Source organism: Coregonus clupeaformis, chromosome 28, assembly GCF_020615455.1.
Source record: "Coregonus clupeaformis isolate EN_2021a chromosome 28, ASM2061545v1, whole genome shotgun sequence".
NCBI lineage: Eukaryota > Metazoa > Chordata > Actinopteri > Salmoniformes > Salmonidae > Coregonus > Coregonus clupeaformis.
The window spans coordinates 1,609,286-1,631,491 of NC_059219.1; the positions used below are offsets into that span (position 1 = coordinate 1,609,286).

A 22,206-nucleotide genomic window follows, 5' to 3' on the forward strand; every position below is an offset into this window, starting at 1 on the left:
TATGCACAGTGACTAGTAGTATTTTCTAGACTGTATTTTGGTGCTAAGTTAGCCAAGCCAATGGGCTAGTGTCACTCTGTTGGAACATAAGTGAACTGTGTCTTGTCTTACCTTTGATTTCCTTCTGTTGAATTTAAAGAATCCCAGCAGGCCTTTCTTCTCGACCCCACCGACACTTGAGGTGTGGGAACGGAAGAATTCTAACAATGAATGGACAGACAATAGGTTTCAGTTCACTCCTAAATGAAAGGGTTGGCTCACTGAGCTAAAAATATAGGTTTTCATTCATGCAGTTAATTCATTGACCAATGGGATTAAATAAACCACAGCTAACAGCTAGAACTATACTACAACACTACATTATGCAAGTCATGTCAGTTATCAAAGGTTTAACCCATGCATACAACAAAAAGTATTATCCCTAAACAACACACACACTCAAGCCTCTATCTACAAGCAGGAAGTTTCAACAGTAGATGGCACTACAACTAAACTTTTCCAATATGACAGTGCATCTATTCTTCAACCTCTGAAAATAAATCTAACAAACAGTCATACCACACTGTAAGCCAGAAGGAAAGGGAAATAACATTGACTGTATCTTATATTTGATCTAAGATATGTAAAACAAACAAGCGTGTCCCATAAGAGGAAAATGAATGGCAAAGCAGGGTTAATGTGACTGTACAAGTGACTGCTAAGCTTCGGGTTGTCACTACAGTATGGTGGACGGGAACACTAAGTAGCATACAGACAGTAATACCTGAGTAATTCAGAGCAGGTGCAGAAGCCATTTTAGGTTGACGAACTGGAAACAATCACAGGAACATTAAGAGCCCTTGTTGCAATGCAGACCATCCTTAACTATACTAGATACGTTCTTTATCAAAACTGCAGCATTTCCCATGTCATTGGCTACCCAATCCCCCACCCCACCCACCCCTGCCTAGAGAAAAGGGGGAAACAGTGAAACTACCAACAACACTGACTATGGTATTTGACAACTGCCTCTAGTTTAACTCAAGCATCACTACATCTCACTAGGATTGTAGCTAGTGTTCTAATGACTAACCGTCTATATTGCCTCCCTAAGGGCAGAGTCATAGAGGGCAGAGTACACACCCTGGAAGGCATGTGCTTATCAAAGCTCATTTAAACAAATATGTAAACACAAGCTCACTTTCTATTTATTCTGCAGCGCCACCCTGATAAAATGAACTAGCCCAGACTGAATTACACCCCATGTAAACATTACAGGCACAGTTGTAGCTAGCTGCAGTAAGAAAGTCATTCATTTTACTTTGATTCAAAACAATCTCACGTGTGGTGTGAGTGCTGATTATAATTTAGTTACAATCATGGTGTAAAAGTGTGACGGAAAACAATGGAGGGAGCTCAAATCAAATATACGATGAAACAGGTTGAGAAGAATAAGAGGAACAGTAACAGTTTGTTAACAGAGGTCGGTACAGTTAGCCTGGTCTCAGATCTGTTTGTGCTACAATATCAACTCCTTAACATTCCAAACTTGATTTGATCTGGGACCAGGCTAACATACTGTAGGTTTCACGTGAGGAGGTGGAGGTGGAGTAGCCTGGTCCCAGATCTGTTTGTGCTGTCTTGTTAACTCCTATAATCATTGTCATACCACTGACCATAGGATGACCATATGAGTTGGCAAGAAATGTGTCACCATTCTATAGGAAGAGGTGGAGGGAGATGGGGGTATAAGGTGGTTTATTTACCAAGAGTCTGGTCCAGTACGTAGAGCTCTCTAATGCCTAGCTCGCTCAGAGACTTGTCCAGCTCCAGCTCGTGGTTGCTGACATTGTCCTTCAGCAGCAGGACGTGGGCCGGGTCAAACTCACACTTCTCACAGATGGCTGGGACCAGGCTCTCCAGGGGCGCCAGGGGACTCACCCTCACCACCGCCTTCTGGCTCCTGTGGTAGTTCACCACCAGACGCACCGTTTTCTTTACAGGGAGAGGAGGAAAGACAGAGTGACTTTCGTGCCAATGGATGGATACAGTATTAGAGAACCTGCTAGGTTCAAATAGTATTTGTTTGACCTTGAGCTTGCTTGCAATCATGCTGATCTGGCACTTCAGGCAGACTCAATCAAACGCTCAAAGTATTTTAAATAAACATACAATTTGAACCCAGGTCTAAGTTCAGTAATTAAATGGGACTTGAAAGTAAAGATCTCAGCAGTACACATCCAATGGGAAAAACTAGGGTGGAAAATATTGAGAGAGAGAGAGAGCGAGAGAGAAAGAGCAAAACAGAGAGAGAAAAGAAAGTGGGTGTCAGACTTGTGGGAAAAACCATGATTAACTAAAAACTTCACTCCACCTCACTTAAAAGAGGTTATGCTTTACTTTCAGCTTTTCCCTTAGAACGTAGATATTTGTTGACAGGCCTGGGGGAGGAGGGGGGGTGAGACTGGGGGTCATTCAAGACTAGCACACTGAGGAAACTGAGGCTCGGAGCCAAGTCAAGGCCTGACAGAGAGGGCCTGTGTGTGGGCAGCCAATGCCCGGTCAGTCCCAGGGTGTTTGGTGTACCCATAGAGAGGGTCCATAACAACAGTGCCAGCAGCACTAAGAGGTTTGAAGTGGTTGTTATGAAGAACACAGTCTGCATCCCAAATGGCACAGTCTGCATCCCAAATGGCACACTATTCCCTATATAGTGCACTACTTTTGACAAGGTCCCATAGGGCTCTGGTCAAAAGTATTGCACTATATTGTAAGTAGGATGCCATTTGGGACACAGCCACAAAGATACCAGTACCACTCTGTTCTGCTACTGTTATCACGGAGGCCATGACGGTCACACATCAGTACACGATGTACAGGCATCAAGACTCCCCTTCTGAAAACATAATGTCAACCACTTACCAATCAAGGGTGTGTAACAATCACAAGCACAACTGTTTTTGTGTGTGGCTCTTTGCTAATACTTACTGAGGCAACTTATAAAAAATAAGCAAAGCATATTTTTAGGCAACAACTTATCAAATGTTAAAATATATCTTGGTGGAATATAAAAAAATCCATACATCAAAATCAATAGATTATTATGTATTCTTACTTAAATTTACACCACTCCGTTTCAAAATGGGGTTATACAGTATTGTACATGCTTATTACAAGTCATAAAATGCATTACAACCACATCATAATGCATTATACCGGTTCACTTTAAGTAAAGTGTTACCCACAACTTCGATGAATCAGAGTGAAACAGTGTCAGACTACGGCCATCAGCCAAAGGGAGGTCAAAGGGAGATAGGGGAGCAGGGCCACCAGGGCCAGTCAGGCCTGAGAGTAGAGTAGAAATAATGCATGGTAACTAAAGGTAAGGCACTCATGAAAAATTCATATCTAGGTAGGTAGGAGGAGAGCAGGAGACACTGGAGACAGAGAGAGAAGACACTCAATCAGCCACCGATAGCCGGTAATAATCCCACTGGTTTAGAGACTGGCTCTACAACACCTGCTGCCTACCTTAGCATGAGCCCTTTTGGGTTTTTGTGGCCTTTCCTGCTGCAACGATTTAGTGTCAAAAGGTAAAGAAGGGCGATCGCACGGTTACATAGAGAATCATATATCACATTTCCCAGGTGACAAAGGTTAGGTTCAATGCATGCAAAAAAAACGTCTTATTCATCATATCTCAAAAACACTCAACGATACCCGTCCCGTGCACTACAACAACAGCAAAAGGCCCAGACCAGAACAATAACTTCATGAAGTGCAACATACATGTGCATTCATGGAAGACTAAACAGAGGATAACTATTAATCCTCAAGTTACAATAAGCACAGCTAATTGCTTATTCACAATCACAATGCAGCTACATATCCTCAATCAGTACGACAGTATCAAACAAACACACACACTGAGATCTCTAGATCAGGATCACTAGGCTACATTTGCACACACTGTATATATATTTTCTGTTGTATTTCTGACTTTATGTTTTTTTTACCCCATATGTAACTCTGTGTTGTTTTTATTGCACTACTTTGCTTTATCTTGGCCAGGTCGCAGTTGTAAATGAGAACCTGTTCTCAACTGGCTTACCTGGTTAAATAAAGGTGAAATAAATTTTTTTTTAAAAAGGCACTCACCTCTGGCACTTTAGGCAGAGGTTTCCGCACCACCTTCTCCTGCAACACTTTCTCCCTGATGCTGATGGCAACAACGTCCAGGGACCCCAGCAGGCTGTTGGGCTTAAAGGCTAGGGGAAGGCCCTTGCTGGACAGCAACTCCAGGGTGTGATAGGCTGGGTTCAGGTGGTATTGGCTGCACAGATCCACCAACAGGTCCATGAGCGCCTTGCTGCACAGAGAGAGGAGAAAGCAGCACAGGAAGCCAGGCTGAGTCACAGACAGGAAGCCAGGTAGAGGTAGAGTCACAGGCTCGTCAGAGCAGAGCGGAGCGGGACAGAGTAGACCTAGGTATGTCCCAAATGGTATCCTATTCCCTAGATAGCGCACTTCTTTGACCAGGGACCACTACTTTTGACAGGACCACTATAGGCTCTGGTCAAAAGTAATGCACTATATAGGGAATAGGGTGTTGTTTGGGACGTGACCTGACTGATAGATAGGGTTACCTCCTTTAGCGCCAATAGGAATACCTTTAATTACACTGGGTGATGCACAGGCAGACACTCATGCCGCTCAGCTTACAGCATTAGATAAGCCTGCAAATTGGTACATAAAAGGCTGATTTAATGATCCGAACAGTGAAGTGTTAGAAAGTTAAATGGATTGCAGATAGGAAATCTAGCCTTAGTCAATTGACAATAAATTACCTGTCTGGTCTACTTATAATAATTTATATGTATGTAGGGATGGAAATGAAGCTAGCCTGAGGCTAGTACTTTGCAGATAGAGCTAGTATAAAATGTGCCAAACTAGCCTGTCAGGCAACTGAAATGTTGTATTTTCAAATATCGCATGGCTAGAAGAATGTCACCTGGGCTAGTAGAAATTGCAGTCTACTACCCTGGCTGGCCAGTGCCCTAAATCCTTCATTTGAGATGGTAGAATGTCTTAATAAATCCTGATACAATGTTCTGTTTTTGAGTGTCATATAAAGTTCCATGTCATGTAATACAGAACATCAACTGGCGAGGTGTCAAAGGGTAACCCAAGGATGCTTTCTACTGCCTGCTGGGAGAAGACAGTATATATGACAAAACTGCTAAAGGTCTGCTCAATAGTCTGAACAACCAACACGTAATGACCAGAGGAAAGTTTGCTCATCACAAGTCTTACAACTGCATCATAATGCATTATACATTAGCTGTAGGATGGAAGAGTTTCATTAGAAAATAACAATATGTTAACTTTCTTCTTAGAATAACATATCTAGCTATCAAATGAGGCTTTGACAAGACATTGGAAATACAACACATTGATCTGTACTTCACTATCACTTTCCTATCATAATGAAAACAGCAGGTACATTTTTATTATAGTGTGACAATGTCTGCCAAACCCTTCCACACCATAATGGAGAGGGTGTTGTCTGACTGCTTCCTGCACACATGAATCAGGTGATTACAAGACATTTATGACACCTGGATGAAACTCCCTTGGGCTTTATCATGCACTGAGACTGCAAAACTAATTTCCTATAAATCAAATTACGGTCACACTTAATTTGGATAGTCCAGATTTTTCATCTGTAGATGCCCTACAGATGGTCATACTATCAACAAACTACCTGTTGATAAGCAACTGTATGCTAAGGTTACGGTTAGGGTCAGGTTTAGAATAAGGGTTAAGGTTAGGGAGGGTCAGGTTCAGAATAAGGGTTAAGGTTAGGGTAATGGTAAGGGTTAAGTTCTGGGTTAAGATAAGGTTTAAGGTTAGGGCTAGAGATGTGATTTGTGCTCAGTAACGTGTGAATCTATACTGAACAAAAATATAAATGCAACATGAAACAATTTCAAAGATTTTACTGAGTTTCAGTTCATATAAGGAAATGGATGTGGATCAGAAAACCAGTCAGTATCTGGTGTGACCACCATTTGCCTCATGCAGCGCGACACATCTCCTTTGCATAGAGTTGATCAGGCTGTTGATTGTGACCTGTGGAATGTTGTCCCACTCCTCTTCAATGGCTGTGCGAAGTTGCTGGATATTTTAATGGGAACTGGAACACGCTGTCCTACACCTCGATCCAGAGCATCCCAAACAATGGGTGACATGTCTGGTGAGGCCATGAAAGAACTGGGACATTTTCAGCTTCCAGGAATTGTGTACAGATTCTTGCGACATGGGGCCGTGCATTATCATGCTGAAAAATTAGGTGATGGCGGCGGATGAATGGCATGACAATGTGCCTCAGGATCTCGTCACGGTATCTCTGTGCATTCAAATTGCCATCGATAAAATGCAATTGTGTTCGTTGTCCGTAGCTTATGCCTGCCCATACCATAACCCCACCGCCACCATGGGGCACTCTGTTCACAACGTTGACATATGAAAACCGCTCGCCCACACGACGTCATACACGCTGTCTGCCATCTGCCTGGTATAGTTGAAACCGGGATTCATCCGTGAAGAGCACACTTCTCCAGCGTGCCAGTGGCCATCGAAAGTGAGCATTTGCCCAGTGAAGTCTGTTACGACGCCGAACTGCAGTCAGGTCAAGACCCTGGTGAGGACGACGAGCACGCAGATGAGCTTCCCTGATACGGTTTCTTACAGTTTGTGCAGAAATTCTGTGGAGGTCCTGGACTGGCGTGGTTACATGTGGTCTGCGGTTGTGAGGCCGGTTGGACGTACTGCCAAATTCTCTAAAACGACATGGAGGCGGCTTATGGTAGAGAAAATAACATTACATTCTCTGGCAACAGCTCTGATGGACATTCCTGCAGTCAGTATGCCAATTGCATGGTCCCTCAAAACTTGAGACATCTGTGGCATTGTGTTGTGTGACAAAACTGCACATTTTAGAGTGGCCTTTTATTTTCCCCAGCATCAGCTTCTTCATATGCCACACCTGTCAGGTGGATGGATTATCTTGGCAAAGGAGAAATGCTCACTAACAGGGATGTAAACAAATTTGTGTACCAAATTTGACAGAAATACACTTTATTTTCGTATTAAAAATGTCTCTGATCTTTTATTTCAGCTCATGAAACCAACACTTTACATTTTTATATTTTTGTTTAGTATAGATAGTTAGTTGAAATGTTACTGATAGTCTAAAGATGGACTATCCAAATGAAGTGTTACCCAAATTACTTGGCAAAGAGCATCACTCAAGTGAGAGAGATGACGACCACTGTCCGAGCCTGATCCCAAATCTGTCCCAGATCTGTTTTTGCTGTCCAGAGCAGTTGGCAAGACTTCACAGACAGATCTGGGACCACTGTCCTATATTGGTTCACTAAAAATACTGTTAGAAGCTCTCCACCGTGAGAGACGCGTTGTCTTCACATGCCACTCATTAACAGTATTAACAGAGGCCCTTGTCTTGTTTTCTGCATGAGGGGTTGGAGTCCTGGATGGCCTGGTCTGATTCACTCACTGCTCCAGCAGAAAGAGAGAGAGACACTCATTAAGGCCAGAGAGGTGCTGGCAGGTCAGCTTCTCACAACAAGTGGACACACGCACACACAAATTCACAGACGCACTGACGCACCGACGCGCACACACACACACACACACACACACACACACACACACACATAACAGTCTGTGAATTGAGGGTCGAAAGGGGTCATGTGTACGTGTGCATATGCATATGTGACGTGTGTGTGCGTGTGTTGCCTCTCACCTGCCGTCCACTGTGCTGCTGGTCTGATAGCCTTGAGGCAGAGTGATGTGGAGGTCTACGCTGGTCCTCATCATGTTCTCCTTGGTGTCCATCACCATGCTGCCCATACTGCCCTGAGCTGAGCCTCCCCCGTCTGGCACGGCGTTACGGAAGATTCTCCTGGGGGCGGGCTCGGGGGCCGGGGGCGGAGGGGGGGCTCGGGACTTCATCCTCTTCCTGAGGGACAGACAGAGGTTAGGGATAGGCATAAGGTTAGGGGTATGGCTAAGTTTTGGCTTGATAGTGGCAACCTAGAGAAATTAATTATGTTGTTTTGTTTCCGCCCAGAAAAGGCAGTCAGGTCGTCATCGTGATTCAAAGAGGGGGGGAATAGAATAGACAAGATTTTGCACTACTTTGCTGTTTTGCGCTGTGATTTCTGGCTGGGATAGGTGACAACAAACATAACAGAGGCAACTTGAATGGCAATGACTTTCTGTCTTTCAGAGAGATTAAATAAGCGAGTCTGTCTCCAGATAGGCAAAGGTTGTTTATTGGTTGTCAGGGTCACAGTGGTTCGTGTTGATGTGATGTTCCATTCAAATCTGACACCAAGGACTTTCCTTATCATGATTTGTTCATTATTATAAAAACTTAATGTGGTTGGTTATCTTGTTTTATAAATATTTTTAAAAGGGGAGGTGCCTTACAAGCCTCTCTGGGATTTTTACCCCCCCTGTACATGCTCTTTTCATTTGCCATTTAAACTTTCATCATATTGTTTTGTATTTTCTTGTGTGCAAATATTTTTTTCAAAATTAAAAATCTAAATCTTTATACATATTCTTTATACAGTATAGAGATGATGTAACCATCTAAACACACAAGGATAAAGATAACCAGCATGCATTGCAATTCATCCAAACTCATGTCTGTCGCATTACAATGTTTTTCTATTGTCTGTCATTATGTAATTCTTCATGCTTCAATATATGAATGAATAAATAGGCATAAAATAACTTTTCAACTCTCTTTTTTGAACGCAGACGGAAGCTCTACACTGCACCGAAATACATGGCGCTAACTGCACTGATGGCAGGACTTTGAGAGAAGATTATGTAAATCATTAGTGGTCCTAACTTTCACTACACCTGACTCTGTATGTATTTGACACGTGTCAGAGGAACAAATTGTAGCTTTGTCTCAGCATACACCATTATCTTGACTATAATATACAGTTTACAATGATTAATGCCTTTTCCCTTCTAGGTATGTTCAATAGCTACACACTTTCTCCCCACTGAACAAACAACAGTATGAGATAAATCTGCGCCACTCACGTCAAGTTGGTCCTTGGGTTTTTGATGAAGCGTTCTGTATATTAATCCGTGTTAATGTTTATAAATCCTTCCCAAGGACTGGGGCTACAGGGAAAAGGTATCTTCTAGGAGCCTTGAAGACACCTTGTTCTGTGAAGGTGGGAGTAGGCATGCACGTGAACATTCAACATACCAAAGTGCTTGGACTCTAACCTCACCTAAGTTAATTATTGATAACTAAGTCCGGCATCCATCCACCACCACAGAGCAATTGAACCATTGAACCACAATTGTTCAAAACAAAACACTACAGAGAGGGCGATTAAATGAAAATAACTTCATGATTAAAACCAGTGTACTGTAGTATACCACTATGAATGGGTCAGAGAGACACTGCACTGTAGCTGTAGCTACAGTAGCTGTGTGTTTGATATTGGGACAACAGCTCGTACACCTCCGCTAGAGACTGAGATCTTAGTGTGCCCTTGTCTCCAGCACAGGACCCATTGAGTCAGCCAGTACACACATACACACACACACACACACACACACACACAAAGAGCCTTTTAGGGCAGAGAGAGAGTCTCCCAAAGAGAGAAGGAAACTCCATTACTGAGCTGGGCAGTAAGTGCAGCTTCCACAGTGACTGGGTTACAAATGAACCACTCAGTCTGCTATCTCTACTTCATTGGCCAGTTGTGAACGGAATCAACCGAAGATATTCTTTTTTAATTGAACACACAATCCAATGGAAACACATACAAGATTTTGTTGAACGACTGTGAGAAGGTCACTTCTGGTGACTTTTTTTTAAAGGACATTCTATTCCAAAATGCATGAAAATGTCATTATGTTCTCCTCCTTTGAAAGTAATCTGTAAATCGAGGACAGTTTCATTTTATCTCGAGCTCAGTGACATCACCAGCCAATTCTATATTAACCCCCCAAATAATTTAGCTAGCGTAACGTTACTGTATTTTAGCTAACAATTATAATAGGGTTGGCTACACTTCCAGGATTACAAGCTAGCTAGCTAGTTACCTTGGAGGTTTCTTGGGCGATATGATGAGAATCTGAGGAAGATTTAGAACTTGTTCTAACTTCCCACTGGGCACAGACGTCAATTCAGCGTCTATTCCACGATGGTTCAACGTCATTTTATTTAAATGATGTGGAAACAACGTTGATTCAACCAGTGTGTGCCCAGTGGGTTGTCACTCTGATCTTAAAAGCGCGTCTCGGCAAAATAAAACAAATACTAATAATAATCAAATAAAGGTAAAAAATGTTTTTGGGGGCCTCCCGAGTGGCGCAGCGGTCTAAGGCACTGCATCGCAGTGCTAGAGTCATTACTACAGACCTGGGTTCATCCCAGGCTGTGCCACAACCAGCCGTGGCCGGGAGTCCCATAGGACGGCGCACAATTGGCCCAGCGTCGTCCGGGTTAGGGGAGGGTTTGGCCAGGGGGGCTTTACTTGGCTCATCGCGCCCTAGCGACTCCTTGTGGCGGGCCGGGTGCCTGCATGCTGACCCCGGTCGCCAGTTGAATGGTGTTTCCTCCGACACATTGGTGCGGCTGGCTGGCGGTTTAGATTTTTTAAAATTACATTCAGTCTGGTATGAGAACAGTAGCAAAAGTAGGGTGTCTGCGGAAAGCTGAGTATCTTGGCTATTGATCGGTGCCTTCAAATCTTCGGTGTGACTTACTACCATATAAGGCATATGTATTTATTAAGGCAGGCCGAGCCGATGACCTCATTTCAAGATGGCTGCTACCAACATTCCGATTAGCATTGTGAAGCATAAACTAAATAAACACGGAATTCGTTGATACACACCGAAAGCCAGGACTCCACAAATCATGAGGATATCTTATTTGTCTGCATGTGACCTACCGTTATTGATCACCAGCCCCGAGAGTCAAAATGTTTATTTTAGACAATGTTTTCACCATACAGCAAACATCTTACAAGGTAAGCTCAATTTGGTCTGTGTTTGAGCTATACAGTGCTTTGCAAAAGTATTCATCCCCGTTGGCCTTTTTCCTATTTTGTTGCATTACAACCTGTAATTTAAATGGATTTTTATTTGGATTTCATGTAATGGACATACACAAAATAGTCCAAATTGGTGAAGTGAAACGAAAATAATTACTTGTTTCAAAAAATGCAAAAAAAAAATTACGGAAAAGTGGTGCGTGCATATGTATTCACCCTCTTTGCTATGAAGCCCCTAAATAAGATCTGGTGCAACCAATTACCTTCAGAAGTCACATAATTAGTTCAATAAAGTCCACCTATGGCACCGCAACAAACCTGCCAAGAGAGGGCTGCCCACCGAAACTCACGGACCAGAGAGGAAACAAAGAGACCAAAGATAACCCTGAAGGAGCTGCAAAGCTCCACAGCAGCGATTGGAGTATCTGTCCATAGGTCCACTTTAAGCCATACACTCCACAGAGCTGGGCTTTATGGAAGAGTGGCCATTGCAAACACGTTTGGTGTTCGCCAAAAGCCATGTGGGAGACTCCCCAAACATATGGAAGAAGGTACTCTGGTCAGATGAAACTAAAATTGAGCTTTTATGGCCATCAAGGAAAACGCTATGTCTGGCGCAAACCCAACACCTCTCATCACCCCGAGTACACCATCCCCACAGGGAAGCATGGTGGTGGCAGCATCATGCTGTGGGGATGTTTTTCATCGGCAGGGACTGGGAAACTGGTCAGAATTGAAGGAATGATGGATGGCGCTAAATACAGGGAAATTCTTGAGGGAAATCTGTTTCAGTCTTCCAGAGATTTGAGACTGGGACGGAGGTTCACCTTCCAGCAGGACAATGACCCTAAGCATACTGCTAAAGCAACACTTGAGTGGTTTAAGGGGAAACATTTAAATGTCTTGGAATGGCCTAGTCAAAGCCCAGACCTCAATCCAATTGAGAATCTGTGGTATGACTTACAGATTGCTGTACACCAGCGGAACCCATCCAACTTGAAGGAGCTGGAGCAGTTTTGCCTTGAAGAATGGGCAAAAAACCCAGTGGCTAGATGTGCCAAGCTTATAGAGACATACCCCAAGAGACTTGCAGCTGTAATTGCTGCAAAAGGTGGCTCTACAAAGTATTGACTTTGGGGGGGGGTGAATAGTTATGCACGCTCAAGTTTTCAGTTTTTTTAGTCTTATTTCTTGTTTGTTTCACAATAAAAAATATTTTGCATCTTCAAAGTGGTAGGCTTGTTGTGTAAATCAAATGATACAAACCCCCCCAAAAATATATTTTAATTCCAGGTTGTAAGGCTACAAAATAGGAAAAATGCCAAGGGGGTGAATACTTTCGCAAGCCACTGTAGCTACATAGGAGGTATCAAATGAATCCTTAGGTTGGTAGGAACAAATCTAGCATATTGCCAATGTTATCTGATGATGTATGACTTAATGGCAACATCGAATGTCCGCCGAGTGACTACGTTGAAAAAACACTTGGATATCCCCTGTATGTACCCCGACACCACCACAATGTTTGAGAGAGGTTGGTGTTATAGAAATTGTGTTTTTATAGTGAACAATAACTTTTAGGCACATCCATTGTGCAAAAACCACATTCGGACACTTTGGAGAGGTTGAAAGGACACTTGAATGTATCCTGGATACCCCATAACACCACCACAATGTTTGAGTGAGGTTGATATGGTAGAAATTGTGTTTTTATACTGAACAAATAGCATTTAGGGATTGCAAATATGTAATAGCACTGGAATTATCTGATTTTCAGACATATGCCACTTTGGAGAGGTTTAGGGACACTTGGAAATGTCCCATGACCACGTCTGACACCACTTACTAAAACATCTGCCCATTTCTAGTTGTTAGGTCAATCAATCCCTTTTTTTCTGATATTGTTCATATGTTGTGGAAGCCATCTGATGTGTTTCAAGCTCTAGTCATCAATAATTAACTTATAGCTAGTCAATGAAAGATGACTTTCAAAATAAAGAAACTGTTATTTTGTGTTTGCTTGATTTTGTGTATTCTGAACTATGTAACTCCTATCTATCTTCTGATCATTTCCCCATAATCTCCCAGATGTCTTCTTTCCAAATATAATAACTTTTGGGTATGTCTATTTAGGCGGAAATCTACATTTTGCCATTAAATTTAAGAGGTTTTAAGGAGCGCGGTTAGGCGGGTCATGTTTCAGAGGACGCATGACTCCGCCTTCGCCTCTCCCGAGCCCGTTGGGGAGTTGCAGCGGTGAGACAAGATCGAAATTGGGGAGAAAATACAAAATACAAATATATATATATATATATATATGTGTGTGTGTTTTTGGAGTAGTGGCAACGATTTAGTAAATACAGTGCCTTCAGATAGTATTCACACCCCTTTAGTTTTTCCACATTTTGTTGTGTTATAGCCCGGATTTTAAATTGATTAAATTGAGATCTTGTGTCTACACACAATACCCCATAAATGTCAAAGTGGAAGTTTGTTTGTAGAACAATTAATAAAAAAATGTACAGCTGAAATGTCTTGAGTCAATAAGTATTCAACCCCTTTGTTATGGCATGCCTAAATAAGTTCAGGAGTAAAAATGTGCTTAACAAATCGCATTATAAATGTTGCATGGACTCATTCCGTGTTCAATAATAGTGGTTCACATTATTTTTTAATGACTACCCAATCTCTGTACCCCACACATACAATTATCTGTAAGGTCCCTCAATCGAGTAGTGAATTTAAAGCACAGATTCAACCACAAAGACCCGGGAGGTTTTTCAATGCCTAGCAAAGAAGGGCACTGATTGGTAGAGGTGTAAAAAAGTTTAATATCAGTCACAACAAAGACACAGGCGTCTTTCCTAACTCAGTTGCCGGAGAGGAAGGAAACTTCTCAGGGATTTAACCATGAGGCCAGTGGTGATTTTAAATTAGTTAGAGTTTAATGGTTGTGATGTGAGAAAACTGAGGATGGATCAACTACATTGTAGTTACTCCACAATACTAACCTAAATGATAGAGTGAAAAGAAGGATGCCTGTAAAGAATAAAAAATATTCCTCTGTAGCTCAATTGGTAGAGCATGGCGCTTGTAACACCAGGGTAGTGGGTTCGATCCCCGGGACCACCCATACGTAAAAATGTATGCACACATGACTGTAAGTCGCTTTGGATAAAAGCATCTGCTAAATGGCATATTATATTATTATATTATAAACATACATCTGGTTTGCAACAAGGCACTTAAGTATTGCTGCAAGAAGTGTGGCAAAGAAATTAACTTTTTGTCCTGAATACAAAGCCTAATGTTTGGTGCAAATCCAACACATCACTCTTCATATTTTCAAGCACGGTGGTGGCTGCATCATGTTATGGGTTTGTCATCGGCAAGGAGTAGCCCAAATCTACACTGGAGTTGCATACCACGAAGACATTATAATGTTCCTGAGTGACCCCGGTTACAGTTTTGACTTAAATCAGCTTGGAAATCTATAGAAAGACTTGAAAATGGCTGTTTAGCAATGATCAACAATCAATTTGAATAATTTTTTAAAGAATAAAAGGCAAATATTGTACAGTCCATGTGTGCAAAGCTCTTAAAGACTTACCCAAAAAGACTCACAGCTGTAATCATTGCAGGATTACATTGCAGTAGGGCTCGTCAGAGATAGTTACACTATGGTTACACTATGATATGGTCAACAACATCACCCCACAGTACAGGACAGGGGACTACAGTAAGGAGTAGCCAGTGACTAACTAACCAGCTAGGTGTTGAGAGGAGTGGCCTATTACTGCTATAAACCTAACCTAGCTGTTTAGGCCCAGTGGGGGGGTGTAAGCGTAACACAAGCCCCACAGCACAGGAACCGCAGTAGCAGTAGGGTTTCTATCTAACCAGTGAATAGGTACTACTTTTATAACCTGACCTAGCAGTTTGTTACCCTGGTGTTGTGTTAGACTGATTACGAGATTAGTCTCTGTGTGCATGGGGCTGTTCATATTCCATGGCCCAAATAAGATTCTGCTCCCCTATAGGCAACTATCCAGTTAGAAAAAGTCAACCCCTCTGTGCTCTTTCTGCCACAAGGCTCAAGTTCATATCAATAATGCTCTCTGTTGTAGTGGAGGAAACCCAAGAGGATTGGACAACAATAAAGGAAGCAGTGAGTCAGTGAGTGATACAACTCAAAAGCTAACAGAGAGAGAGAAGAACTGGCTAACTCTGCAAGGAAAGACTGATGAGCGATTGTACTGTATGAGGTTAATCAGTTATCCTGCCAAAATAGTTATGGAAATATAAATATTCCTTCCTTCCCTGGGTATTAAAATAGTGGAATATGTTAGTAGAGTTTGGGACTGTAGTGTAGTATATTAGAAGCAGGGAAGCAGGAGCCAGTTTAGACCTGATGAAGAGAGACGTGCACAATGACGACCTGTCATTTTAGAAGTTGAAGGTAGGGGAAACACTAGCTCCATCCCAAATGGCACCCTAATCTTTATATGGTGCATCACTTTTGAGCAGAGCCCTATGGGCCCTGGTCAATCTAAAGTAGTGCACTATAAAGTGAATAGAGTGCCATTTGGGACACAGACACTTTGGTGAGAGACACCTGTCATGGCCCGTTCTACGCAACACAATGGGATTAGACCCAAACAATGGGAGCACTATCCTTTAAAAGTAGGCACTGTGCATTTAGGCATACTAAGGAGCAATAAATAAAAAACTGTGACCTACTTCACTCCAACAGACATTTATTTTACTGACCCCAATTAGCATATGGAATACCTGCATATTATTAGTAACTACATACTATACTACATAGGAACTAGGATCCTATTGGAACATGAATAAACAAGTAAATATCAGGAAATAAAATACTTATTTGGATAATTATATAGTCCACCCATTGTGCCTATTTTCTGCTAAAGCAGCTTGATCTGGTTTTAGAAATCTTTGGCCATCTCATGTGGGATCTTTTAATACCACAACAGACTAGCTATTGATTAAGGACTGCGGAAGGAAAAATAATCAGCCTTAATTTGGAGGGTGTCCAAGTGCTGAGAGAGAGAGAGACTGTCAGCACACATCAAAGAGAGACTGTGGATCGCTACTAGTGTTCCCATAGACTTCACTTCTAGTAATTGAGCCAACGACTATCTACATGTATTTAAAAGTGCATCTTGGCAGAAATATATATTTACAAAAATACAATTGTCACTTGAGTTTCCCCCCTATTGAGCAGAGGACAGACCGTGAATGCCCTCACCCTCAGCCACTCCACAGAGCAACAATGGTAGAATGATCTCTGGGAGCCATGGTGTTCTCATAGCAACCTATATTTACACCACAAGGAGAGAGAGACTTGCTCTCTATTTGGTCGCAGCTGTGTATTTACGACAGATAGATAGAAGTACGCTGCAAAAAGTGAAGGACCCACATGCATCTAGGGGACATTTGAGCTCCACAGAGGCATTTGTTTGCAGTTGCTAAGAGCATTCAGCTTATTCAGCATATGCCCCCACTCTCAAATTACAAACCACTCGACGGGTAGACTAAAGCCCACCCTGTTTTATTGCTGAGATGGCAAGGTTTTCATTGGCTTTCTGATGATAACCCCCTGGCCTGTGCTCTCTGAAGTGTCCATTTAAAACTGTCTTTGGCTCTACTACAACACAGTACATAGTTCTCTGAGCACAGTAACACGGAAAACACCAACAGGTAGCCTATAGTCAAATCAGTGTAATCAAATAATGTACCAAGAAACAGACTATGAAGGTTGCGTTGGTTTTTAAATGAAAACATCATATATTTGCCTTGCGGTTTTCGTTATGTTTAGGTTTTGGTTTGTGGTGTCTCTGAAGTTTATTTGGGTGTATTATTTTTGTTCGTATAGATTTAAAATGTTTACCCTTTTAGATAATGATAGCGGGAAAGTCAAAATGGAGTGTAACAGGGTTTATTCCGTTCCAGTCCAGAGTACTCCAACATCAGACACTCCTCGCCCCGCCCCCCCCATGGCCTCTTCCCAAATGCCACGCTCTAGCATTACACACCCACACATGCCACACCATGCTCAGAATACTCCAACTCTGCTAGCCTCGGACCATTCCAAAGCTGCTGGTTCTGGGAGGGACAGGACTGTACTGACTGTAACCACATCTCTGGGGGAACAAGTGAACACAGCTCCTCTGGCTCGAACATAGGTGCCTTCTGGGATCAATTACTCATTAGCAGCAAGAGAGAGATAAATGAATAAGAGAAGAGCATCTCTGGGCTGGCCTTCTCTCTGACACCCACCTAAGAGTATGCAGAGGCACCACTTGTCTTACTGTAACAAACTAGACACCACCCACCTTCCCTTCACAGTATTCAGAGACATACATGTAAGCTAGGTACCTAGGCCTGGTCATCTGCTCCTGGCTGGTTGGTGACTCAGGGCTGCCATGTCAAAGTTTGACTGGTGGTGAGACATCGCATAAGTAATTACAGCCACAGGAAAAAACAGCCAACATATTCATTTCAATTACACACTCTTAGAAAACAGGGTTCCAAAAGGATTCTTCGGCTGTCCCCATAGGAGAACCCTTTTTGGTTCCAGGTAGAACCCTCTGTGGATTGGGTTTTACATGGACCCAAAAGGGTTCTACCTGGAACCAAAAAGGGTTCTTCAAAGGGTAATCCTATGGGGACAGCCAAAGAGCCCTTTTAGGTTCTAGATAGCACAGTTTTTTCTAAGAGTGTATGCATGCCGCCGACCTAGCAAACCAATAATGACAAAGCATCCTCACTTCAAAGTACCTCAGGAATGTCTTAATACAACAATTAAATAGAGCAAACACCACAGAGTTCTGAAGTCATTTCAGAAGTAGGCTATTTACACAACAAATACAGTTTACATTTTAGTCATTTAGCAAACGCTCTTATCCAGAGCAACTTACAGTAGTGAGTTCATACATTTTCATACTGGGCCCCCATGGGAATCGAACCCACAACCCTGCCGTTGCAAGCGCCATGCTCTACCAACTGAGCCACACTTATTAGACACATGGGTGACTGGACCCAAACAAAGCCTCTGAAGCCAGATGGTGCAGTGCTGAGTTAATAGGGTAATTCCTTTAGCATCCCATATTACTGCAGATATGTCTATGTCCCAAATGGCACCAAAGGCTTTGGTCAAAATTAGTGAACTTTATAGGGAATAGGGTGCCATTTGGGTAGCAGACGTATCTGAAGTAATATGGGATAAGTAATAAGTCTCTGCTCTGATCCACTGACTGCTTCAGACCACGGTCTTACACCAACAACTCTCACTTAGCCATGAGCCATGTCATGATAAGACCTGTCCCCTTTAATAGAGACAGTGTTCCAAGTGTGTCTGGACAGAACCTAAATCTTCAAGGAATGCACGTGCCAGTGTAAACAAGAGAAGCCTATACTGTATGACCTGCCCTATACACCAGGTCTACACTACCAGTCAAAAGTTTTAGAACACCTTGTCACGCCCTGACTCTGGGGACTCTTATTTGTTGAGTCAGGGTGTGTATTTTCTTTGTGGTATTTTTCTATGTTGTATTTTCTATGTTTAGATCTAGGATGTCTAGATCTATGTTGGCCGGTGTGGTTCCCAATCAGAGGCAGCTGTCGCTCGTTGTCTCTGATTGGGGACCATACTTAGGTAGCCTATTGGCACTAGTGGGTTGTGGGATCTTGTTCCGTGTGAGGTATGTTGTTTGTCTACCTTGGACTTCACGTTTCGTTTCATTTGTTGTTTTATCGTGGTGTTTATTCAATATACATAAACATGTATGCATATCACGCTGCGCCTTGGTCCGTCCCGTCCATAAACTATCGTGACACACCTACCCATTCAAGGGTTTTTCTTTATTTTTACTATTTTCTACATTGTAGAATAATAGTGAAGACAACGAAAATATGAAATAACACATATGAAGTAACCAAAGAAGTGTTAAACAAATCAAAATATATTTTATATTTGAGATTCTTCAAATAGCCTCCCTTTGCCTTGATGACTGCTTTGCACACTCTTGGTATTCTCTCAACCAGCTTCACCTGGAATGCTTTTCCAACCGTCTTGAAGGGAGTTCCCACATATACTGAGCACTTGTTGACTGATTTTCCTTCACTCTGCGGTCCGACTCCTCCCAAACCATCTCAATTTGGTTGAGGTCGGGGGATTGTGGAGGCCAGGTCAGCACTCCATCACTCTCCTTCTTGGTCAAATAGCCCTTACACAGCCTGGAGGTGTGTCGGGTCATTGTCCTGTTGAAAAACAAATGATAATCCCACTAAGCCCAAACCAGATGGGATGGGGTATCGCTGCAGAATGCTGTGGTATCCATGCTGGTTAAGTGTGCCTTGAATTCTAAATAAATCACAGACCGTGTCAACAGCAAAGCACCCTCACACCATAACACCTCCTCCTCAATGCTTTACGGTGGGAACTACACATGCAGAGATCATCCGTTCATCCACACCGCGTCTCAGAAAGACACGGTGGTTGGAACCAAAAATCTCAAATTTGGACTCCAGACCAAAGGACAAATTTCCACCGGTCTAATGTCCATTGCTCGTGTTTCTTGGCCCAAGCAGGTCTCTTCTTATTATTTAGTAGTGGTTTCTTTGCAGCAATTCGACCATGAAGGCCTGATTCACACAGTCTCCTCTGAACAGTTGATGTTGAGATGTGTCTGTTACTTGAACTCTATGAAGCATTTATTTGGGCTGCAACTCTAATGAACTTATCCTCTGCAGCAGAGGTAACTCTGGGTCTTCCATTCCTGTGGCGGTCCTCATGAGAGCCAGTTTCATCGTAGCGCTTGATGGTTTTTGCGACTGCACTTGGAGAAACTTTCAAAGTTCTTGAAATTGTCCATATTGACTGACCTTCATGTCTTAAAGTAATGATGGACTGTCGTTTCTCTTTGCTTATTTGAGCTGTTTTTGCCATAATATGGACTTGGTCTTTTCCCAAATAGGGCTATCTTTTGTATATCCCCCCTACCTTGTCACAACACAACTGATTGTCTCAAACGCATTAACAAGAAAAGACATTCCACAAATTAACATTTAAGAAGGCACACCTGTTAATTGAAATGCATTCCAGGTGACTATCTCATGAAACTGGTTGAGAGAATGCCAAGAGCGTGCAAAGCTGTCATCAAGGCAAAGGGTGGCTATTTGAAGAATCTCAAATATAAAATATATATTGATTTGTTTAACACGTCTTTGGTTACTACATGATTCCATATGTGTTATTTTATAGTTTTGATGTCTTCACTATTATTCTACAATGTAGAAAATAGTAAAAATAAAGAAAAACACATGAATGAGTAAGTGTTCTAAAACTTTTGACCGGTAGTGTACGTCCCTATATAGTGCACTACCTTTGACCAGAGCCCTATGGGCCATGGTCAAAAGTAGTGCAATATATAGGGAGTAGTGTGCCATTTGAGATGCAGACCAGGACTATGCTGTATAACCTGGCCCTCTAGACCAGCTGCTCTGTATGTGAAACCATCCCTGGTGGAGGGTAATATCCCACAGGACATGGAGTAGAGCACTGAGCAGTGGAGACTGGGGAGGGAGGGAACAGAACAGCAGGAAATAACAATTAGCTTGTTATATACTCCCTAAGCAGCTCCCTCAATTAACAAAGCTCTGCTGTAGGGAAGGACTCAGAGAAACACGTACTATACCAGTCCTCTTTTAGCCATACAGACTTCCAGTCACAGAATGAGACCAAAAGATGATTATGCAATTTGTTAATTAAGGGGAGGCTACTGCAGTAAAGGTGTGAAAAAAGAAATAGCTGTAAACGGTGGTAAACTAGTGTCTGTACTAGCATCACTGTATGGTAACCTAAAGCATCACTAGAATCAACAGCTGCTCTTACTCTTACTCGGAGTCTGCCATCCACAGTGTGACGGTGCAGGTGAAATAACTAACACAACCATCCAAACCAACCAATGTAAGAACATGGCCATTAATGAACTCAAAATTACTACCACAACTAGGCTAATATTTGGGGCTCGTCTCAACTGTACTGTACACAGATCTGTCTTCACCACAAACCCACCTACCACACAATCCTCAGACTACACAGTCTGACAGTGGCCCAAAATAAGTCCTGTAGCTTAGCAATGTTTTCAAACAGCCCCTCATATCCACCATGCAGGAGAGGACACTGAAACAAGTCAACAGATTGCTGTAGAGTAATGACTCACTTAAAACGTGATCATGTTGCCCTCTTGACTACAATAAATTACATAACATTTAAAAGCAATCAATTCCCTGAAATGGTATGCATGTGTGTGTACATGATTATGATGTAACCTACCAATAAGTTGAAATGTATTCTCTTCAAAACTATTCTTACTTGAGTTGTAACTGTGTAAACAATAGTAAAACTAGATAGGCCAGGTCCCAACACATGTAGAGCATTTACACTGAAGAGTCCATGGAAGTAATTCATCTGCTGCATGTGGTGGCAGTCAGATAACTATTTATAAAGACTAGTGCCAGGCAGTCAGGTCATTTTAAACCCAATGGCCAGTACAACAGGAGTAGTTATTTCCAACCATATACCACCGCCAACAATACATCACTTGTCTCTCATCTTGCAAAAGGCTTAAAATGATATTCTCTTGAAAAACAAATAGAAATGCCTGCTCTCAATCCATCTCAATAGAAACTTCAAGGTTATAGTTTTAGGGCTAAACCTATTAATGTAGGCTCTTAATTTGAGCCAGTTTGCTACAGCAGGAAAATAATCCTGCAGCAACAGGAAATGTGAGTCATTATGTGGATTATAATTCATGGACATTTTTGTAGGGGTTGATACACTTTTCGTGAGGGAAAATCAAGTCTGAAATTTCAAAGTGAAAATTACAAACTTCAGAAGCCTTTTTAAACCTCAAATACACTACAATGTTTAAATGTTTTCTGCTTAGTGAGAAAAATGTTCACGGACAACAAGCATTTAGACTTGAACCTGACCAAAAATACAACACACTGCTAGGGTGTGTCTCTGAAGCTGGCCTGAGGCCCGTCTGGTCTGGGGAGACAAGCAGGAGTGGAG

At 42.3% G+C, this 22,206-nt stretch overlaps 1 protein-coding gene across 5 annotated transcripts in view; it reads right to left on the minus strand.

Annotated features, from left to right (window-relative positions):
* LOC121570068 (protein cordon-bleu) overlaps positions 1-22,206 on the minus strand; it is a 71,726-nt gene that overhangs the window by 43,757 nt on the left and 5,763 nt on the right. For 3 of the 5 annotated variants that reach the window (XM_041881534.1, XM_041881536.1, XM_041881531.1), the window contains exons 3-7: positions 7,808-8,023; positions 4,138-4,348; positions 1,746-1,974; positions 764-808; positions 112-200 (exon numbers count right to left, since the gene is read on the minus strand). In XM_041881534.1, the coding sequence (XP_041737468.1) occupies positions 112-200; positions 764-808; positions 1,746-1,974; positions 4,138-4,348; positions 7,808-8,023 (790 nt within the window). The remainder of the gene's footprint in view (positions 1-111; positions 201-763; positions 809-1,745; positions 1,975-4,137; positions 4,349-7,807; positions 8,024-22,206) is intronic. The other 2 variants (XM_041881535.1, XM_041881533.1) reach the window with 1 other exon arrangement.